The following is a 24,227-nucleotide window of genomic DNA, read 5'->3' as shown; positions in this document are numbered from 1 at the left end:
ATAAAGTTTTTGTTTTTTTCTGGAAATTGCTGAAAACTGTACACATTTGTCAGACATGCTAGGGCACATTCAGTGCGTATAGCGTTAAAAACTCACTATATGAATAAGCGTTTTCTCATTTCTAATATGCAGCTGCACTTCACTGTATGTAACCTGTGATAATGAGCATGTTGTATTCTAGTGTTTCCCAGGCTTAGTACATGTACTGATGTGATGTGTTCCATGAATTCCCTACAGAACGGCTTCCCTGGCCCCCTACAGAAGGAGGAGCTGCAGGCTGGAGTGGACGCTGCCAATGGCTTATCGCAGCAGCTGCAGAGGAGTAGGTATCCGTAACGCAGTGTGGTAGTGTGTGATGGTGGGAGCCAGGTAAGGGCCTAATGGATGCTCCCGGCCCCTGTACAGAATGCACTCGTGGCAGTGCGCCAGGTACTCCATAGTAGCACTAGATGGAATAATGCATTCTTGCTCCATCTGCCCTGCCTCTTATCTAGAAGAGGCCGCCATTACCGTAATTGCTGTTAGTGAACACAATGCAAGCCTGTTCATGGTGGATGTAATAACATCTGTACAAACTTTGCAGCCATTAAACCCCAGACCCGTGTAGCTGCAGGGGCTACTGCACAGTCATTTTTGTCAGTTCAAAGCCAAAATATAAAGTTGTGCGGAAAATTGGTACTTTGCATTTAAAAAGAAATGTTGTCGCCATCAGTTATTTTTCTAATTTTCTTTGTATATGGCTGCATCTACAGACATTGTCCGACCAACAACCGCCGATCAGCTATATGAAAGGCGATCAATGGGTGACTAGGCAGGCGGACCGCACTTTTATGCACCGAGAACTATCTTGTTCTGTGCTCCTAGAACATCATGTTCTCGGCAGCACATGTCCTGTTTACAGAAGGCGATGTGCTGCCGAGGAGGAAGATTTTTTTTAAGCAAGCGGAAATGATTGTTTTACTTGTTCATTGGTTGATTTGCAGCCTATTTATGCGGGTCCATGATTGTATAAATGGGGGGCACTGTACATGATTGTGTGTTGACCACAAGTATATGTCTCTAAAGACATTTGTCTCCTGTAACCTTCAATGTCACAAGTGTCCAGCAAAGTGCTGTGTAATGGTTCTGTTGCTGAGGTGGATTGCTATTCAGTTTAGAAGATTTTACTGGTCAAGTTCCAAGAAAATAAGGGGCCATGTATGACACGTGATGGGCAACATATTGGGAATCAAGGGAATTGTTGTGTCATCTCCATGTTTTCTGCTGGGGAAAAAAGTCGCACAACAGTAACAGGAATTCCAGCATGGTCGAAATGTTTACAAGTCATCCCCCAAGTTTTCCTCCTAAAATCAATTTATTAACTACAGATGTGCTATGTTAGCGCATTATCATCATAATATAGGGTCATCATTTCCAACGTTTAACTTCTGGTGACATCACCATTTAACTATGTGCTGTCCGTGTCCATGATAGATCGTGCATGTACAGAGAACAGACTAATGTGAATAGGGCAGTTCAGAAGACTGCGGCAGACACTAGGCTGATCCGCACATTAAACTCAACGGGTGGGTAAAAGTGGATGCAATGGATCTATTGCAATTATTGACATTGGAAACTCTAAAATGTTTTAATTGTTTTATTTCCAGGGCACGTTGCAGTGGTCCGGATTAATAATGCCATCAGACAGGGGGTGGCTGAGGAGACTGTACAGGAGTTGTTGAACCCCGATGCACAGCTGCCGGAGGTCTTCCCATTTGCAGAAGACCTTTATCAGCGAGAGCTCGCCACATTACAGCAGCAGAGCCCAGAGGTAAGCGCCAGATTGTGACCGAGCAGAAATGTTTCAAGGGATCCATTGGGATTTAGTTATTAATGGTAATAGCTGCAGGCAGTACATTGTACAAATGAAAAATACAGAAATGCTTAATTGTCATGATTAAAGGACTGGAAAAGGTAAACTAAGGATCATCTGGAGATACTGTTTATATGTATGACTGTTCGAAGGCTGAACATAATTCACTTCTTCACATTTCATCAGTTCATACTTCTAAGGCCGGGGTCACACTTGCGAGTTCAATGCGAGAAACTCGCACGAGTCTCTCGCATCAATACCCGGCACTGTCACGGCACTCTGGACATAGATATACATACAGCCACAAACTCTGGTCCCGAGTGCCGGGACTTGAGAGAGACTCGTGCGGGTTTCTCGCATAGAACTCACAAGTATGACCCCGGCCTAAGTTCTTCACCCAACTTGCATTCCATATATACTGCATGGCATAGGAGTCGGTGAATTAACCCTATATGCTATGATAACCCCACAGCTAGGCTTTTCAAGAGGACCTGTCACCAGGTCAACTGTCCAGAATTTGCTCTTATATTATTCCCTTTGCTTCCCTTATTATTATTCTTTTTGTTTTTTTTTATTATTCGGCATACAGTACCAGAATTATGGGCCTTTTTATTTAGTGCAAATGTTTATTGTCTTTACAAAGTGGTGGTGCTCCCAGGCTCTTTGGGGGCGTGCATTATTACCCTGTGAGCAACGCCCCTTGGCAAAATACTATAAATATTTTCACCGAACTAAAAGGCCCATATCTATAGAATCAGATGTTGGATTTAAAAAATAAATGGAAATCTTAGGGGAATAGTAGTGTAGCATAGCTGGAAAGGACAGGGTTAAATTCCCAGCGCTGCAGTGTCTTGATTAGATACACCTGTAGAGTTTTGCTAAGAACCAGGAAATATCTCATTGTGTGGCAGTCTCCTGACTGTCAGTCTGCTAGATGTTGAGCACAGTTGTGTGCTGCTGGTGAATGACCAGCCAAATTGTGAGCTGTAGCTGGGAGAAAGAGACATGCCGGGGTGTCTCTCTGAATGGAGGCTGTGCTAAGTAGTCAGAGATAGCTGCAGCCTGTTTGGTATGAATTATGTCCAGAGTTGAACCGTTTGGCGCTGGAAGCTGCTGGAGCTCAGACAGGAGAGGATGCCACAAATGGTGGGATCATGCCTTTTCTGTCTATGAAGTCTTCTCCGGGAAAAAGGACTGTAATATTAGGGTGTTAGGGTGAGCCCAAACTGACATATATGATCGTGATTAAATGCATGGACAATAGCGTTTTTGTTTGACCGAGCCGGGGTGAGCTCCGCAGTGTATGAGTAGCCAGGGGCTGTTCTGTTAGTTAGCGCCTGGATAAGGCTAGGGATTTAGGTCTGAGTTTGTTTTAGTGCTGTGTAACCTGTGGAAAGTAGTAAAAACTGCATTGCCTGTGTGAATACTGCCTAATGCCTACCAGAGCGACTGAATCCCTACAGTGGGAATAAAATACGAGCAGAAACTGGCCACTTTTGACCTGGTGACAGGTACTTCTCAAGGACTCCTCATTCAGCACATGAAAACATACACTATACAGGGTGATACTGATTTATACTTTATATATTTGTCTGCTCTAATAATGATCCCAGTTAGTGAGCTGATCTGAGACCTCCTTTCTGACAGGGAAACCTCACTCATCCGGAGCTCTCCGTTGCTGTGGAGATGTTGTCCTCTGTGGCCCTCATCAACAGGGCTTTAGATTCTGGAGATGTGAACAGTGTGTGCAAGCAGCTGACCAACCAAGTCACCGGCCTGATGGACGTGGAGGATGAAAACCTGCAGAGGTTTGGGAATTCATCTTGGACTTCACTAGAGAATTTCTAGGGAGGGAACTTTTATCCACCTCCACTAAGTTACATTCACATTCCTTTTCACTGAAGATTTCTTAAGTCACTTAATTCAGTGCTGATAATAGTGAACATGGCCAGTTATGGTTTTACCACTGTATTTTCACACTTGTGCATGAGGCTTGTGGGTGCCTACACCTGAGCTTATTTTTCTCAATATTACATCCATGGTTTTCAGTAGGTAATATTTAGCTGCTCAGATTATACCTACAAAACATGAGCATATTTTATAAAGCTTCCATTTTGCATTACAAGATCATTAAAGTATTGCAAAGTGCTAAGCATCTGTATGCCATGGATATTTCACCCTTATTTGAAAGAGCATTTCCTATTTTTGTACCTAGAGGCTCAGTCCATCAGTGATATAAATCTGGAATATGGTTCACGATACCATGGAATTGCACATTTATATAGATTCAAATGGTCTCTTCAGAGAGGATGAGGACTAGAACGCTAGTGCCACTTATTGGAAGTAGCAATCCTAAAAGTCAATATTGACCCTTTAACGAGCCTTTCCACAGGATTTGGGATAAAAGTCACACCAGAATCTCAATGGCAGACACTTGTTTCAGGGTGTTTCCCTTCCTCAGTGCAAAGCATGAGATCTGGTTTGGCTTTGAGTCTAGAGAGAGGGAGACATGCTAGTATAAGGAGTCTTAGTCCATTAAAGACACAGGCCTTACCAGTAGGTTTCAGTATTTACCAGTACTCTTTTCTGTAGGAATGATGATTTTTCTAACTGTCCAATCTTGATTCATGGCAGACAATAAGTTTATCTTTTAGAGCAATAAATCAGGTAGTAATCATTGTGTATGCTTGGAAACAAAGTCATTGTGACGAATATTGCTACATGGAAACAGAATAACATTCCGTCCCTCTAGATTATAGTATATGCGTCTGGATACACATGATGAGAGCATTATACTGCCTCTGTACAAATCTCTAGTTAGACCGCACATGGAGTACTGTGTCCAGTTTTGGGCACCGGTGCTCAGGAAGGATATAATGGAACTAGAGAGAGTACAAAGGAGGGCAACAAAATTAATAAAGGGGATGGGAGATCTACAATACCCAGATAGATTAGCGAAATTAGGATTATTTAGTCTAGAAAAAAGACGACTGAGGGGCGATCTAATAACCATGTATAAGTATATAAGGGGACAATACAAATATCTCGCTGATTTGTTTATACCAAGGAAGGTGACGGGCACAAGGGGGCATTCTTTGCGTCTGGAGGAGAGAAGGTTTTTCAACCAACATAGAAGAGGATTCTTTACTGTTAGGGCAGTGAGAATCTGGAATTGCTTGCCTGAGGAGGTGGTGATGGCGAACTCAGTCGAGGGGTTCAAGAGAGGCCTGGATGTCTTCCTGGAGCAGAACAATATTGTATCATACAATTATTAGGTTCTGTAGAAGGACGTAGATCTGGGGATTTATTATGATGGAATATAGGCTGAACTGGATGGACAAATGTCTTTTTTCGGCCTTACTAACTATGTTACTATGTTACTATGCACACACTGCTGTCCATTGTACTGATTATTCTCCTGTTGACAGGTACGTTGATGATTTGATGAAATTGAAACAACAGGCCCGGGAAGAAGGGAATGAGTTTATTACATGGAACGACATCCAGGGATGTGTACATCAGGTTAATAACACTGTACACGAGGAGCACGCCAGTAAGTTGTCATGATAGTTACTGGAAACCATCTTAACAGACACTTGGCTATTCCATTGTGAGCCTGCAGTCACAAAAATGACATGATGAAGGATTGTGAGACACTGCAGCATGTAGGTGATTTGTCATGAAATGAAAAGACTGCCTCTTCTTGATCCCTACTGCTCTCTGTATGCTTTCAGCACATTTCATCTAAGTAATGGAGGAATGGGGCCCTTATGCGCCTGATTTTGGCAGGAATGGCCAACTATCTTTAATATTTGGGCGACTCCCAATATTTCCATGAGACAGAAGGATAAGGAGTCTTGAATTCCACTCTCCATGCGTTTATTCTCAGGGTAGATAAGCTGTCCCTAGACGTCGTTAGAAGCTGAACTGCGCCTCCGCGCATGTGTATGAGGGAAGCAAAAGGAATGGCTGTCAGCCCAATGTGCTGCTGGCAGATATTGGATAGCTTTTAAAGTTTTGATCTATTTGGGCTTTCAAAAATTGACACCTTACTCTGAGTTTCAGATGATGTCTTGGTTAGATGCATGAAACTAAATGCTGGATATATCTGCAATACACCTCTTTATCTGTGAGCCTAGAACTGACATTTTTCAGTGGTCTTGCATAAATGTGTTTATACGTTATAGTCCCATTACACTACATAAGTTACAATAACTTTGATGGGAAATGTACTTTCAACAAACTTTGTATAAATCAACAGTGGAAGCAAATGTGAGAAACGGTGTAATATAAATTGACAGAGAAAAATTCTGCTACTCCACTTATGAGCCTCTTCTAATCCTCTCTTCCTCCTCAACTCATCCACTCTGAATAAAAAACAGTTAATTGCCATCATGTTCAATGTAAGATGGCTTGTCAGCAAAGTAAGATGTCAGGCTACACCTCCTGTACAAAAGAAAAGGTTGTACTGATCTTGCTGACAAGTCTTTTACCTCCATCAGAGCTGAATTCAGATCTACACAGCTCAGTAGCAAAGCTGTATAACATACTCCATACTGTTGCTGCTTTTCTCTGTCTGATAACTAAAGAATGAAGAGCAGGAATCCACCTGTGTGCTGCGATGTGTATAGGACTGTATAGCAGATGGTCTCCTCCCACCAGCTCTGAGTCAATTGCAAATTAATAGATAGAACCGAGGGGGAAACTGGTGAAAATTCAGGATCCAAGTCACATAATAGCCAGAAATTGTGGAATTCTTCATGTACGCACACATGACCGCTTATTCTGCAATGTTACTTGAAAGTACATTTATTCTTTAAGGTTTGAATTAGTTGTATTTATTATGCATGGAATCATATTGCATGTCCGTTCAGGCCAATGAATATAGGAGGGCCAGTGAGTGTGGGCGGGTCAGTGAGTGTGGGCGGGTCAGTGAGTGTGGGCGGGCCAGTGAGTGTGGGCGGGCCAGTGAGCGTAGGCGAGCCAATGAGCGTAGGCGGGCCAATGAGTATAGGCGGGCCTGTCTGAGCTTTGTTTATAACCCACAAATGTATTGGTTTTACCAGAACAAAACTGTTTGTCCCTTTCACATTTATCTAGAAATAGATGGTGGCCCGATTCTAACGCATCGGGTATTCTAGAATATGTATGTCCACGCAGTATATTGCCCAGGCACGTAGTATATTGCCCAGCCACGTAGTATATTGCCCAGCCACGTAGTATATTGCCCAGCCACGTAGTGTATTGCCCAGCCACGTAGTATATTGCCCAGCCACGTAGTATATTGCCCAGCCACGTAGTGTATTGCCCAGTCACGTAGTATATTGCCCAGTCACACAGTATATTGCCCAGCCACACAGTATATTGCCCAGCCACACAGTATATTGCCCAGCCACACAGTATATTGCCCAGCCACACAGTATATTGCCCAGCCACACAGTATATTGCCCAGCCATGTAGTATATTGCCCAGTCACATAGTATATTGCCCAGCTACGCACAGAGCCACGTAGTATACAGCACAGAGCCACGTAGTATACAGCACAGAGCCACGTAGTATACAGCACAGAGCCACGTAGTATACAGCACAGAGCCACGTAGTATACAGCACAGAGCCACGTAGTATACAGCACAGAGCCACGTAGTATACAGCACAGAACCACGTAGTATACAGCACAGAGCCACGTAGTATACAGTACAGAGCCACGTAGTATACAGCACAGAGCCACGTAGTATACAGTACAGAGCCACGTAGCATACAGCACAGAGCCACGTAGCATACAGCACAGAGCCACGTAGTATACAGCACAGAGCCACGTAGTATACAGCACAGAGCCACGTAGTATACAGCACAGAGCCACGTAGTATACAGCACAGAGCCACGTAGTATGCAGCACAGAGCCACGTAGTATACAGCACAGAGCCACGTAGCATACAGCGCAGAGCCACGTAGCATACAGCGCAGAGCCACGTAGCATACAGCACAGAGCCACGTAGTATATTGCCCAGTCACGTAGTATACAGCACAGTCACGTAGTATATTGGCCAGTCACGTAGTATGCACCATATCCCTGTTAAAAAAAAGAGAATTAAAATAAAAAATGGTTACATACTCACCTCCTGGAGCCTCTGGATCGAAGCGGCCGATTCCCGATGCTTGGCGCGCGGTCCGGTCCCAAGATTGCATTGTGGTCTCGCGAGATGATGACGTAGCGGTCTCGCGAGACCGTACGTCGTCATCTCGCGAGACCGCAATGCATGCAACGGTCACCGGGACGTCGCGCGGAGCTGAAAAGGCCGGTTCCTGATCCGGGGGGGGGGGCCACCGGAGGGTGAGTATGTAACTCTTTTTTATTTTTTTTATTATTTTTAACATTAGATATTTTTACTATTCATGCTGCGTAGGCAGCATGAATAGTAAAAAGGTGGTCACACAGGGTTAATAGCAGTGTTAACCGAGTGCGTTACACTGCGGTCAACGCTGCCATTAACCCTGTGTGAGCGCTGACCGGAGGGGAGTATGCGGACACCGGGCACTGACTGCGGGGAGGAAGGAGCGGTAATTTTTTTCCGGACTGTGGCCGTCGCTGACTGGTCGCGGCAGCTATGACAGGCAGCTGCCGAGACCAATCAGCGAATGAATAACCGTGACAGAAGGACAGACAGACGGAAGTGACCCTTAGACAATTATATAGTAGATAACAGAGAGATTGTGGCTGGTAGCGTGACCATATTCTAAGGAGAGATGGTTTCCATTAGTAAATGCCTAATGCATGGATAACTGTGAAAGCAAACTTTTTTCTCTTTTTAGGAATTTTGGCAATTGGGCTCATAAATGAAGCTTTGGATGAAGGCGATGCTAGGAAGACCTTGCAAGCATTACAGCTGCCGGCTGCAAAGTTAGAAGGGGTTGAACCCAGTGTGGCTCAACATTACCAGGATACTTTGGTGCGAGCAAAAAGAGAAAAGGCACAGGTAAGCCATACTGTCCTGACAAGTCAGTGAGCTGTTTGGTAAACCTTTAAAGGGGTTGTCCAGCCTTAAATGATAAGTGCAGACTTATGAATTTCCCCCGTGCATGCACAATATGCTACAAGGATTTGCCGGTTTCTGAGCCTGGATCGCCAGGTACTATATGGGTTATACATACTCCCGGCCAACCCAACTAGTGGGACGGCCGTCTAGTTACGTGGCCATCTAGTAGGTGCGGTCTCGCTCAATACAAGTTTATGGAGCGAGGTTGCGCCCACTAGTCGGGCTCTGGCCGGGAGTATTCATATCGCATACATCACCGCCGTTCCCGGCTCAGAAACCAGGGCTATTAACCTGCAGATTACCGCACGACAGGGAAGGCATTGATTCAAGCACACAGTCAAAATGACTCCATCTTTTTTTTTCTTTAAACAAATTTTGGATTTTTATTCACCACTTAAGTAAAAAAAGAACCTAGACATGTTTGGTGTCTATAAACTCGTAATGACCTGGAGAATCATAATGGCAGGTCAGTTTTAGCATTTGATGAACATGGTAAAAAAAAAATCCATTTGGTATTTTTTTGCAATTTTGCTGCACTTGGAATTTCCTTTCCCGTTTTTGCGTACATGATATGGTAAAACCACTGGTGTCATTCAAAAGTACAACTTGTTCCGCAAAAACAAAAGCGCAAAATCGAAAAAGGCTCCGTCATGAAGGGGTTAAAGGGAAGAATTCCACAAATCTATTGCAGATGAGGACCTAGGAGTACTGTAAGGTTTTTATTTACCTCCCATTATCATTACTATCAGTTTTCATTGAGCAAGTGTTGGTATAAATCATTGTGCCTTATCGGTATAGCTGTCCGTACACGGATTCTCCACCACCGAAAAATAATTCTTCACTGCCACAGACCCTTGATATTTGGTGGCTTTATTCCATCCCCGGGGATTTACACTTGTATATCAATGCATTCGGCTGGAGTAGAAACCATTTAAAAGTACAAGTGGCCGCTGACATCTCAAGTGCCTAGATGCTTCTATGATCGGTGCTCTGTACTTCACATTTAGTAATTCTGTTTACAAAAGTCTAGAAATAAAACTTCCATTTTATCCTGCTGAATTATTAACCATGTGCAGATTACATTGCACTCCAAGATCCGTGGACTCCAGGAGGGACCACCATTGCCCATGAATGGCCAGCAGTGCGTACATCTCTTCTGTTTCTCACTAAAGGTACCGTTACACTTAACGATTTACCAACGATCACGACCAGCGATACGACCTGGCCGTGATCGTTGGTAAGTCGTTGTGTGGTCGCTGGGGAAATGTCACACAGACAGCTCTCCAGCGACCAACGATGCCGAAGTCCCCGGGTAACCAGGGTAAACATCGGGTTACTAAGCTCAGGGCCGCGCTTAATAACCCAATGTTTACCCTGGTTACCATTGTAAAAGTAAAAAAAACCACACTACATACTTACATTCCTGTCGCGTCCCCCAGCGTCAGCTTCCCTGCACTGTGTAAGCGCTGGCCGGAAAGCAGAGCGGTGACGTCACCGCTGTGCTCTGCTTTACGGCCGGCCGGCGCTGACACTGGGGGACGCAGGGAAGCTGACGCTGAAGGACGTGACAGGAATGTAAGTATGTAGTGTTTTTTTTTTTTTTTACTTTTACAATGGTAACCAGGGTAAACATCGGGTTACTAAGCGCGGCCCTGCGCTTAGTAACCCGATGTTTACCCTGGTTACCAGTGAAGACATCGCAGAATCGGCGTCACACACACCGATTCAGTGATGTCAGCGGGTGATCCAGCGACGAAATAAAGTCCTGATCATTCCCCAGCGACCAACGATCTCCCAGCAGGGGCCTGATCGTTGGTCGCTGTCACGCATAACGATTTCGTTAACGATATCGTTGCTACGTCACAAAAAGCAACGATATCGTTATATGTGACGGTACCTTTACTGATGCTGTGTCTTTATTATTAGACAGATTTAACAAATGAAGGTCATAGATAATAAACGGAGCTGCCCGTCACTGTCCCCAGGATAATGACAGCCCTCCTATCTGTTTCTTAATAATTGCTGGTAACCTTAGAAAAATGCCATCTGATCTGTAGATATAGTAGCATGGAAACAGCCGACCCGGGAATAAATATCACTGATGACTGCCGAGGCAGGGGAAATGGATGTGAAGAAAGTCTGTACATACCAATTATCCAGGGAAAAAAACACATCACTCTTTGTACTGTATTGTTTTCTATGAAATAGAGAAAAAAATACTTAAAGGGATTGCCCAAGTTTATTTTTTGGGGGCTCAGGCTACCTTTATCTAAAATTAACAAAATGTACATTACTTACCCCCCGCCGCTCCAGTCTTGCCTCTCTGCCACTGCCCTAATCTTTGTTGACCGTACAGTGCAAAGTACAACACACAACCCCTGCAGACAATCACTGGGCTCAGTGGTCTTGCACCATCAACATTGACTTGACGGCTGAGCGGAGTGACTGGCTGCAGTGGTGACTTAGTTGTGACCTTACTGATATGGCTCTTCATAAATCGCATTAATCCGCCCAATGAAGAGAGCTAAGAAGTCCGGAAGTCCTGCGGCTTGTCATTGCCTTTTCCGTTCGCTATTAAAATGTATCAGCCGCTGCGGACTAATTTTTTTTTTTTCCTTAATTAAAAGATCTGTTTAATACTAGGCAACCCCTTCTTAACACCTAAAGTGTCCCACATTACAAAGACAAAGCCTTCATCTGACGCCGGCGGTGCGTCACCCGCATTGTCACGAGACTGCCGTAGCCGACCAGGGTCCTCTGATGGGCCGCAGTGGTCACTACCTCTCTTTTATGTGCCGCACTGTAGCAGTTAAGAAGCTGTCATCCAGTAGAGGACAACACCTTTACACAAACTCCATCAGAATAGGAGGAGATGTGACAATGTGTTCTTGTAAGAACAATGGGGATTGTGTATAATAGTGTTTATATGACTGGAGACTGTAGGTAATAAAAATATCCGGCTGGTTCAAAGCAAAGCCAGCACCGTACTGAGTGATTCCAGTATTGTGGCCAGAGAGCGCGGGGCTGGCTGTGACACGTGTACCCTGTCAGCGCTGTGTGTCTGGGTGATGGCGCGCTCTCAGTACATGAGTAATGGTTGGGTTATGGCCACTAATGCAGGCATCTTGGTAAATGAAGACACAAGACCTAGCGCCCCCCAGTAGATACACACAGCAGCGGGATATATTCACTACCGGGCTATATACCTCTCATTTGTATAACATCCAACATTTTTTTGCTGAGATTGCAAGATTATATCCTAGATTGAAAGCCAACCTCTGTTGGCCAAATGATAATTTATATAACCACTAACATATTTGCGTGATCAGCCAAATGTAATTTTCAGTTTTTCTCACTCCTAATACAAAACATACTTGCATACTAATCAACATCATGGTTGGGATTAGAATCTTTCACCAAATTTTTTATGTTGAACAGGATGTAATCATGGCTGCAGAGGGGAACAAAACGGTCCAAGTGGGAGTGGTCAGTTTTCACAGGGGGTGTGTTCTTTCACCTGTAGGATGCTGACCAATCATATGCAGGCCGCAACACCCAAAGGGAGGACATTGTGGGGCAAAATACTTTGTTAAACTATCCACCACGGAAAGGCAAAAAATATGTATGTATTCTACTCTGCAGCCTTTGGTGAAAGGTCCTCTGTATATGGGTTTTCTGGCTTTCTATGAAGGCAGTGTAATACATAACTATTTTTCACTTTATCTTTGCATAGCTCATCTCTCTGCAAACTGTAGTTTTCCCCTTTTTCTCTATAAAGGTTATTTGAGTGTTTAGAAACCTCCTCAGTTTATGTGTAAGTAACGTGGTCAGGGAGGAGGGGGATGCAGCTGCAGTCTCATGCACACACATTGTTTTTTTTTCCCTCTCCCTGACTGATTTGGAAAACTGCTGCGTTTAATACAGCAGCATGTCTCTTCTATCAGTGATTTTGCAGCATTCTTTTAGCAAAAACGCAGCAAAAAAAGGTATCCGGTTTTGCTACATTTTTGGTGGAAAAAAGCTTAAACAGGTTGCATCGTGTATTTTTTTGGGGGGGCACTAAACTTTTTCAGCATGCAAAAGATACAATAAAAAACAGCAAAAAAAATGAAGCAAATACACAGCAAAACTTGCTTTTTGTAAGCAGCTTCTTTTATTGCCAAGAGAGCAGGTTTTGCCTGCAGCAAAAACGTAATGTGTGAACATAGCCTTATTCAGAAGGCGCACATGACCTTTTCTCTTAGCATGAGATTCTAGCGTCCTGCCAGTGTAGACAAGAGTTAAACCTTCCAGCGAGATCATGCCTTGGCTCCAGCGCAGGGTGTATGTGACTGTACAGGAACTGGTTTCCAGGCCAAGCATTTCCTCCTGCTGCTGAGCTGGGCTGAAATCACCATTTCTATTCATGAGCTCAGGCTGCTAGACCGGGCTCCACTGCACACTTGGGCAGTATTGCCTTATTTAGTCATGAGTGGAGGTACGCCGTGCACCCAAAGCACAGATACTTAGGACATGGTTACACAATTGCCAAATTTAGCAAAACATTATAAGAAAAAAAGCTTGAGATGACTATGTGGAAGTAAATGTCACCGCGCTCCATGGTTAGTGCGTATATATATATATATATATATATATATATATATATATATATATATATTTACCGAGATCTATTTTTCTGCATTTAGCATTGACTGTCTTGCATGGTGACAATGTATCGTAGCCGTACAGGGAAAGCATCAATGACAGCTCCTGCATATACTGTAATGGTGTCTCCTCGCTGCCTTATTAGCAGGCCACATACCTAGGAAAGTGCCGTCTTAATGGACTCTCTTTGAAAAATGCATGTTTTTTTATTTTGTCAAATATGATTTTTAAGCAGAATGGAGGCGATGGAAGGTAAGTGAAAGACAAGCGGCTGCCGCAGAAGCGGACCCCTTCAGGAATGGATGTGCGAGGGGCCTGTATCAATCATATGTGCATAGTGACCTATGACGAATCATTCCATACACGTCTAATAAGTGGACCTCTAGGCGCCCATCTACTGGAATGTAGACCTTTCCCTCATTCTGCAGTGCAATGTGGTGGCATCCTAGGGTGAACTGAGTAGAGGGATTGTGCCCTCCTTACACAGCTGCTATGCAAAACTAGATCTGGGGACCCTCTTTTTACAAAAGGCAAAGGTTCAATATGTTGGTGGTCTACATACAGGGGGGTGTTCTATTCAAAACACGTTATCCACTATTCGGTGAATAAGCAGTAATTGCGGGATGGGTGTTCATTTCCCATTTTCCCCTAGTTCCTCACTGGCCGCAATAACACGGCCAGGAATTTCTGAATGGAGGAACATGTACGCCCCCTGCTGTTCACATACAGATTGTGGCTCTAATGATACAAAGAATTCTGGATCCTGCGTTGCTCGCGGCTGTTTTCTCCAGTGCCATACACATATCTGTATCACTGATGCATGTGCCCTACCCAACCATTCAGCTCCACCTGGGCACAATCGTGTGAGCCGAGAAGAACAAGAAGAAAACCGGGGACTTATAACAATAGGTGGGGTCCTAGAAGTGGCCCCCCACTCTGATCTAACAATTATCATATTTCTTGTAGATGGGTAATAAGTTATTCAGATTGGAATATCCCTTTAGTGGCTTATCTATTTCATACTCCATAAATCTCTATGGTATGAAAAAAAACATCTAAAAAATGATTCCAAGTTCTAGGACTCCAGGTGTAACAGGCAGTGGTGTTCTCGAGCTGCACCATTTGGTATATTCTTTAATTCTGAAGGGTTATGGTCAGTACTTGAGAACACAAATCTTACCATCTCAGACGTTTCCCAGTGAATGGGTCCCGCTCATGTAAAGTCAGATTATTCCAACCAATGTCAGGTTCTGGAGCCTCGGGGTAAACCTGCATCTATGGGGCGGATTGAATTCCATAGAAATGTAATGGATATTGCACCTGTGTGAGCATTTACCCTGTGCTTTGGCAGAGTGGTGGCGTTGTCTCTTTCTTGGTGTATTACATATTCCCTCCTCTGCAGTTTCTTCCCCAGATACACACGTCACGGTCTCTCACCGCTCTACTGAAGCAGCACTGGAAATAGGCAGGGCTGTGACGCTACGGTTTGCCGTGCCTTTCCTGCATTTTATGTGTCCCTGTATTGTTACTGTTAGCATTACAGTTACTGGCCATATGCAAAGAAAACTAAATGTTCTCAACCCAGTAATGTAAATGACAGTCTTACTCACCGGGCATAAGCATGCTGCCTGTTCTGTGCTGGTTAGAAGGATACATAAAGCTGGATACCATGCATTACATGGTGGAAAACAGAATCAGGGGTGAACATAATAAAAGGACACTGGCTTTAAATCATATCAGCAATGAGAAGAAAACATTGTAAAAACCGTTCAAGAGTGATATCTATATAATTAAGATAGGCATAGGTAATGGTGGTGGGCATAAGGCCCCTATACACACTAAAGAATGCAGATTGACAAATTGTGAGTGTGCAGTGCTCACACTGTCAAGATTTCCCTGTGGGAATGGGCTGTCATGTTACAGTAAATGTGAAACGTGCATCCTTCTGGTCATGTGCTCACTAGATTCTCATCTGCTTCTCTCAATAGAACTTTGAGCAGAGCGGATAAGAATGTAGTCAGCACTGGGAATACAGGGGACTCCTGATAGTGTTAGCATTGCGCACTGTCATTATTTGACAATCTGTAGACAGCGTGACTACAGAAATTTGTATAGACCACAGAAAATCCTTTTAATGAATACCGAGCATGCTGAGATCTGTGAGATCAGCTGGCCATCTAATGTATATGGGGCCTCCTGGCTCTCCTCTGACAGAGGATGCTGAGGGATAGAAGGATCGAGCTGTGTGAATCTACATGCCTGATCCTTTTGTTTCCACAAGAGATGAGCGGCTGCCGGGAACATACATGTGTATGGGGCAGTCTGGAGAGATGGCTGTCAGTCAAACTGTCATTGGCATAGGTAAGGATGGCTTGTATAAGGAAGGCATCATAAGTAATAGTGGTTGGTATGAAGGTGGGGCAGGAAATAGTGGTTGGCAGAAATAATAGTTATGGGATATGTAGTAATGGTTGGTATCAGCGTGGCAGAGAATAGTTGGTGCGAGAGTGACGTAGATAATAGTGATTGGTGTAAGTGAAGCTCAGGTTTAGTATAAGTCATGGTAATAGGGGCTCCTCATAGGTAGTTGGGGTCATAAAGATGTATTTAATAGCGGTGGGTGTAAAGGAGACATTGGCTCCTAGACTGTGGCTGATAGATAGTAGAGGATGCCATCCATTACCTGGGGGTCTACAAAGAGCTCTGGAGAACCCAGCACCTCCATACTCACACAGCCCGGTGATTTCAGTGTAATTTCTCCTACGGTGGCAGTGACAGAGAATAAAGTGATTATTGCTGGGTTATATCGCAAGTCATTGCTGATCTCTGCGGGTCCCAGCAGAGTGACTGAATGTCATCTCCTTATTTTTTGGAAAACCTGTATGACAAAATTAATTGTGCACAAAGAGGACAACCCTTTAAAACGACTAATAATCCTAAGGCTACATCCACAGATTAGTTGTACATTTCCGTGTGCCATCCTTTTTGTAAATAAACATACCGTAATATGGACCCATAGTTTCATTGAGCCATACACCTCCATTTTAAAAACTGATTTGCATGTCAGATTCATGAGACTCAGTAAGTTTTGTGCATTAGACTTGGCCATTTAAAGTCTAGGAAGATTAGGTGAGCACATATGAAATATGGAAGGCATACTTTTTCGCCAGTCTCTGATTTTCACTGATCCATTGTTAAGAGTTGCCAACTACTCAGAAAATCCCTCCTCAATCCCTAAGTTCCCCCTGAGTAAACTAACATCTACACTGCGGTGCTGGCGTCCTTCCAGCAGTGTTGGCAATGGCTCCCAGGGCTCACATGACATAACAATGTCATACAATCCCTGGGAGTTCCAGTGCAGACACAGCTGGAAGGACGCCAGAGCTGAGTGCAGGTGTTACTGTTTTACTGGGGGAAACATAGGGATTGAGAAGAGGTTGTCTGAGTAGTGTGGACAACCCCTTTAATAGTCAATAGATAATTGAAAATTGAGTCTACAGCTTCAGTTTTTAAAAAATGGATGAGAAAGAAAGAGCTACAACATAAATGCAAAACTGAAGCATTATGGATGACACGTGAAAAACGCTCTGTTTTATACGGGGTTAAATAGACACGGATGTGTGACACTAGCCTTATTCTTGTGCAGGCCCGATGTTTAGGACATCGGGTCACTAATCACCCGCTCGCTTTGTTTTTCCCAGGACAGTAGACATTTACTGATCAGTTTACACTTCTCTTGACGTGTTTCATTGACCCCTTCATTGTGTGACCCCAGAAGTGTGTGATACAACAGCCCTTGTGTACAGTTTATGATTTGTGAGAACTGCCATCTGGCTTCCTCCTGTGAGCCTTGGCGAGATTTATCGCTGTATATTTCCAGTCAGCGTATACACAAAGCCGGACTAGTGTTTGGTCGTGTTTTACACTGAAAACCTGTGTGGTCTCTTGGAACAAAAAGGACTTTGACTAAGTAATTACTGGCAGCCGTCCTCAATGATTTACTCGCTGGGCACATCTCCTTATTGAAACGGAGCCTCCTTGTTTCTATAGGGCCCAATACGGCTATAACCAGGCCATGCCCTACCTGATACTGATATATGCCAAATTATACCTTACCCAATACTGCTGTAATCAGACTATAACTTACCCAATATTGCTATGTGCCAGGCTATACCTTACACAGTACTACTATAACCAGGCCATGATTTACCCGATACTGATATATGCCAAATTAGTAATTTGATCTTTATTGATGACCAGGTGATAACGGGATTTAAATAAAAAAAAGACAAAAAAATAAACTCAATGCAGAAAGGGGACACACAATCAGGAAAAGTAAGACGCATGTATTACTAGTGGGATCTCATTATTATGCAGTAGCACTTTATTATCTATTTGGCATCATTTTGTATATAGGACGTGATATAATAAAAGCTTGGCATGTTCCATTTCTATATGCATTAATAATGAGATCCCACTTGTTATACATGTTTTATTTTTCTCCTGATTGTGTGTCCCCTTTCTGTATTGATTATATTTTTGTCTCTTTTTGTAAATCCCCTGTTATCACCTGGTTATCAATAAAGGCTGAATTTACTTACATTATCGGAATTTCCTGGACTTTTTGGTTCAATTTTTTCAGGTTTTTTTTCTGCCATTGTAGTATCAACTGTCCAATTCTTTCATTCTTGGTCCCTTTTATATGCATTTAGTATATAGTTACATACAATAAATACATATACCTTGAAACCATAAACCTAATATACAGCTCTGGCAAAAATTAAGAGACCACCACATCAAAACCCTGTCATGGGCAGCCCAATCTCCAGACCTGAACCCCATTGAAAACCTCTAGAATGTAATCAAGAGGATGATGGATAGTCACAAGCCATCAAACAAAGAAGAACTGCTTACATTTTTGCCCCAGAAGCAGTGGAAAGACTGGTGGAAAGCATGCCAAGACGCATGAAAGCTGTGCTTAAAAATCATGGTTATTCCACAAAGTATTGATTTCTGAACTCTTCCAACATTTATTGCTTGGAAATTAGGAGACTGTCAGAAGTTTATAGAATAAAAGAACAATTTACATTTTACTCAAAAATATAACTATGAAGAGAAAAATCAGACAAACTGAACATTTTATAGTGGTCTCTTAATTTTTGCCAGAGCTATATATACAGTGGGGCAAAAAAGTATTTAGTCAGTCAGCAATAGTGCAAGTTCCACCACTTAATAAGATGAGAGGCGTCTGTAATTTACATCATAGGTAGACCTCAACTATGGGAGACAAACTGAGAAAAAAAAATCCAGAAAATTACATTGTCTGTTTTTTTAACAATTTATTTGCATATTATGGTGGAAAATAAGTATTTGGTCAGAAACAAACAATCAACATTTCTGGCTCTCACAGACCTGTAACTTCTTCTTTAAGAGTCTCCTCTTTCCTCCACTCATTACCTGTAGTAATGGCACCTGTTTAAACTTGTTATCAGTATAAAAAGACACCTGTGCACACCCTCAAACAGTCTGACTCCAAACTCCACTATGGTGAAGACCAAAGAGCTGTCAAAGGACGCCAGAAACAAAATTGTAGCCCTGCACCAGGCTGGGAAGACTGAATCTGCAATAGCCAACCAGCTTGGAGTGAAGAAATCAACAGTGGGAGCAATAATTAGAAAATGGAAGACATACAAGACCACTGATAATCTCCCTCGATCTGGGGCTCCACGCAAAATCCCACCCCGTGGGGTCAGAATGATCACAAGAACGGTGAGCAAAAATCCCAGAACCACGCGGGGGGACCTAGTGAATGAACTGCAGAGAGCTGGGACCAATGTAACAAGGCCTACCATAAGTAACACACTACGCCACCATGGACTCAGATCCTGCATTGCCAGACGTGTCCCACTGCTTAAGACAGTACATGTCCGGGCCCATCTGAAGTTTGCTAGAGAGCATTTGGATGATCCAGAGGAGTTTTGGGAGAATGTCCTATGGTCTGATGAAACCAAACTGGAACTGTTTGGTAGAAACACAACTTTTCGTGTTTGGAGGAAAAGGAATACTGAGTTGCATCCATCAAACACCATACCTACTGTAAAGCATGGTGGTGGAAACATCATGCTTTGGGGCTGTTTCTCTGCAAAGGGGCCAGGACGACTGATCCGGGTACATTAAAGAATGAATGGAGCCATGTATCGTGAGATTTTGAGTGCAAACCTCCTTCCATCAGCAAGGGCATTGAAGAGGAAACGTGGCTGGGTCTTTCAACATGACAATGATCCAAAGCACACCGCCAGGGCAACGAAGGAGTGGCTTCGTAAGAAGCATTTCAAGGTCCTGGAGTGGCCTAGCCAGTCTCCAGATCTCAACCCTATAGAAAACCTTCGGAGGGAGCTGAAAGTCCGTGTTGCCAAGCGAAAAGCCAAAAACATCACTGCTCTAGAGGAGATCTGCATGGAGGAATGGGCCAACATACCAACAACAGTGTGTGGCAACCTTGTGAAGACTTACAGAAAACGTTTGACCTCTCTCATTGCCAACAAAGGATATATTACAAAGTATTGAGATGAAATTTTGTTTTTGACCAAATACTTATTTTCCACCATAATATGCAAATAAATTGTTAAAAAAACAGACAATGTGATTTTCTGGATTTTTTTTTCTCAGTTTGTCTCCCATAGTTGAGGTCTACCTATGATGTAAATTACAGACGCCTCTCATCTTTTTAAGTGGTGGAACTTGCACTATTGCTGACTGACTAAATACTTTTTTGCCCCACTGTATATATATATATATATATATATATCTCCATATACTGTGTCTCATTCAGTATTTTCTATAACCAGACCATGCCTTGCCCAATACTGCTATGTGCCAGACCCTGCATTACCCAACATTGCGATGTCAGACCATGCCTCGCCCAGCCGTGTCAGTACAATCTCTGTTCAGATCTGCTCTTTTTTTTTTTATTACATTATTCAGAAATGCTGTAATTAGGTGAAATGCAATCTCCTGGGTCCAAATGCAAAATCTATGACTACATTCCTTTTCTCCCATTTGGTATTCATCATACTGGTATCCTTTATGTACCAGGGGTTGTTTTAAGTTCTTAGGGGGGTTAAATTGCAAACTGGTTGTAAAATCAAACCACAAAGATCATCTCCGTTCTCCGTAATGGAGAGATTTTTAATTTCCCCTAGATTACTGGCCACCCTTTAGGATCAGAGTGGCTCATTACCCAGGTTTAGCTAAATAAGGGGCATGCCCTGCAGTCAGACCCTATGCTCAGAGCAGTGCTCCCCAACTCCAGTCCTCCAGAGCCACCAACAGGTCATGTTTCAGGATCTCCTTAGTATTGCACAGGTGATAATTCCGTCACCTACACGGGCAATAATTCCATCACCAGTGAAATACTAAGGAAATCCAGAAAACATGATCTGTTGGTGGCTCTTGAGGACTGGAGTTGGGCACACTGGTCTAGAGCCGGCCATATCACTGGCCCAAGTCCCCCTGTGCGTCTTCCTGGCTGCAGAGTAATGATGACTGCCATTTTTCAGGGGCGCACCGTCCCCCACAACCAGGAAGCAGGAGCGGTGGTGGGCTCATGGATAAACTACACAAAAAACCCATTAAATTCTCTTATAGCCAATGTCCTGGGTGTGACTGCTTCCTCATCGCCCCCTATAGCCCCCCATGGTTATTAATATGCTTACAACATATCTGCTACAATGATCTGTATTGTGGGGGTGGAATTATAGTGCATAAATAATATTTTTTTCATTGGTTTACACGAAGTTACGCTAATGAACACTGTGTCTTGTGTGTATCCATAAAACCAACTACATAAAAGAAATCTGTAATATCTGAAGACAATGGGGGAGGGGTGGCTTTAGTCAGTAATGTCTTATGTGATCATCTGCAAAAACAACAGCTTTAGAAGATGGGACTGTGTCCTGTGCATGAGGTGTCCGTTGTTGATTCTTGTAAAATACTTACTTAAGAACATATGAAGCATCCGGTGTGTGTATATTTATGTATGTATATAACCCATCCTATATCTTTCTGTACAGTGTATGGAATCACTTGTAAATTGTGCCTTTGATCTACACATGGTGGGTAACAGTGCCCTCTGCTGGTTGACAACCACTGAACACCTTATTTATGTCCAGTCTCCTCCGATAAATGAAGAAATGTATAACACAGAACTTGAATAAATGATGCATTTTATTAAAATGTTTCTCTTCTCAGGAAACGAGGGATGAATCTGCAGTTCTTTGGCTGGATGAGATTCAGGATGGAATATTCCGCTCTAATAAAGAAACCGAAGATGCCCAAAGATGTATGTATCTGTGCAGCTGTCGCTGTTTTCTAACCTCATCACACTTTTTACATGACTGTGAAGAGCCCCAAAGCTGTGCGCTGTGAGAGCCTCCATTGGCCGGTATTTAGCCGACCAGAATAGTGCAGTGTGCAGCCAAGTGATTAGTCTCAGGGAGCCGCGATGGGTAAAGGTGGGGTTTGTCTGATCTACATGGAATCAGTGCTGCTGGTGTGAACAGAAGCCAACGGTGCATTTCTGTAGGCTCTATTGCTTTGTAGGGACAAAAGCAACCTGTCATTCTTCATGAATATTGTCATTTAGAAGTGAAGAGAAAGGCTCCGAGTATCCGAAACGTTGTCACACCGCCAGGGCTGTTAAAGTCCTCTTTTGTACTTTGAACAAGTATTGGAGTGCTGCCTCTTTGTTCATTTTGTATATATGGAGATAGATATATATGGATATATATTAATGTTCTGTGTGTATATATGTGTGTGTATATACATAACACGATATATAAATTCTATGTATATATAATATACACACACGAGTATTTGCCAATTGTTTTTATATTGCTGAAAGCTTTTAATGGAACTAGTGATTTTCTCTTTGTCCCCCAGTCTCTCAGGGTGTCCTAGCAATTAATGAGGCAGTAGAGAAGGGTGACAGTGCCCAAACCCTCCATGCCCTCCGATCCCCCGATGTTGGACTTTACGGGGTGACTGCTGAGTGTGCGCATCCTTATCAGACGGAACTGGCAGACCTGAAGGAACATAAAGCGTCGGCAGGTAAGATGCAGCACAGAAATCTGTCTCGGATACCACAACTGCCCTGCAGGTTTCATTATTATGTGAAATCATTACACATGGTTTTAACATGTTGGATATATAAGGTATTGTTCTCCTATTCTGGGTGTTATTAGTGAGCATTAATCTGTTGGAGAACATGGCAGGCATTATTACATTGATGTATCTGAGTGGAGTAATTAAAGTCATTCCTCATGTAAACCGTTTTTGTCTTGTAGGGGACAATGGCAGTGAATGGGTGCAGCACTGGGTGAAGGGCGGTTATCATTATTACTTTAACCTGAATAGTAATGAAGGGAGCTGGGAAGAGCCCCCAGGATTTGTGCAGAACAACACTCAGCTGTCAAAGGAAGACCTTCAGGTAAATGGTTAGAGCGATGTGCATGACAACACTTCCCAATAACAAGGTGCTCATTAGTCCGGGAAGACGCTACCTGCAGGCAGCACACGAGAGGCTGCAGTAATCATGCTCACTAATGCCTTACTTAGGCCTGATTCTGATTATTAATGGTGGCATGCAGACCTGTGCATTCCCTGCTTGTAGAACATGGGTGAAGATTATCTGTGTGCAGAAAGATCTTACCTTGTGAATGGTGCAGGGCATTTTTAAGTGAACCTGACAACACTGCAGATTTTAGGCCTGTTAACATCCTGTTTATAACCTCCTTTTATCGTATACATCAGAACGTTCGACAGATGTATACATTTTAGCTTTTAAATGTATAACTTTTCCGATGTTTTCTATTGGTTACCATTTTAATGGATAGCGACGACTGCTATGCTACTCTATACCTTTTGTGGTTATCTGACATACATGGGTAAGATGGAGGTCTCTCTTTTTTTGGCCTCTGTTGGGCTCTTGTAACCAGTTTAGTATTCATGATGACCGTAAATGACAAATGTACAGTTACAAGCAGCAAAGGCATCATATTTCATATTATTTTAAGGTGAAACTTCCTGGAAATGATTACTCCTAAAATATGAAGTTATCTCCTGTCCAGTGACTAGGGGTCCAACCGCTGGGAACACCTGCGATCTCAAGATTGCTGCTCTGGAACCCATGGAGCACGCACTACATTTTAGGCAAAGCTCTGTATCAGAGGTATCATGCTCGATCTCTGCTCCGTTCATTGTTAATGCACTCCTGGGAATAGCAGAGAGCTGTTCTCTGCTTTCTCTGGGCTCCCATAGCCAGTGAATGGAATGGAGTCCGAGCATGGCGTCTGTCCAGCTCAAGACGGGCTGCAGAAACCGGTTCCAGAGTCTTGCTCTCGAGATAGCTATGGGTTCCAGCGGGCGGATGCCCAGTGATCAGTAACTTAGCCTCTATTTGGGGAATAACTCTTCAAATAACTTAAAAACGCTCGTCTAAATCTTTCTGAGACATCTGTAAAATGATGAGCTGTTAATCCACCATAATTGTCACAAAGTTGTCACACTACCTCTGATGTCAGTGGAGAGGTGATGTCTATGTCCTTGTCTATACTAATCCATCCCTAACTCTGCTCAAGGAGTGTAAGAAGGGATGATGTAGGTTGAACTCATCTTATCGATATTCCTGTATTTGTGGT

At 43.2% G+C, this 24,227-nt stretch overlaps 1 protein-coding gene across 1 annotated transcript in view; it reads left to right on the top strand.

The window, feature by feature from the left end:
- Window positions 1–24,227, top strand: part of IQGAP1 (IQ motif containing GTPase activating protein 1) — a 188,812-nt gene that overhangs the window by 135,815 nt on the left and 28,770 nt on the right. The window contains exons 11-18 of the mRNA XM_069766114.1: window positions 238–322; window positions 1,647–1,810; window positions 3,500–3,660; window positions 5,281–5,405; window positions 8,663–8,826; window positions 21,781–21,871; window positions 22,471–22,638; window positions 22,875–23,017. Of these exons, the coding sequence (XP_069622215.1) occupies window positions 238–322; window positions 1,647–1,810; window positions 3,500–3,660; window positions 5,281–5,405; window positions 8,663–8,826; window positions 21,781–21,871; window positions 22,471–22,638; window positions 22,875–23,017 (1,101 nt within the window). The remainder of the gene's footprint in view (window positions 1–237; window positions 323–1,646; window positions 1,811–3,499; window positions 3,661–5,280; window positions 5,406–8,662; window positions 8,827–21,780; window positions 21,872–22,470; window positions 22,639–22,874; window positions 23,018–24,227) is intronic.

The sequence above is a fragment of the Ranitomeya imitator genome, chromosome 4, assembly GCF_032444005.1.
Source record: "Ranitomeya imitator isolate aRanImi1 chromosome 4, aRanImi1.pri, whole genome shotgun sequence".
NCBI lineage: Eukaryota > Metazoa > Chordata > Amphibia > Anura > Dendrobatidae > Ranitomeya > Ranitomeya imitator.
Note: the sequence above shows the minus strand (reverse complement) of the source record. Positions and strands in the feature narration are given on the sequence as shown.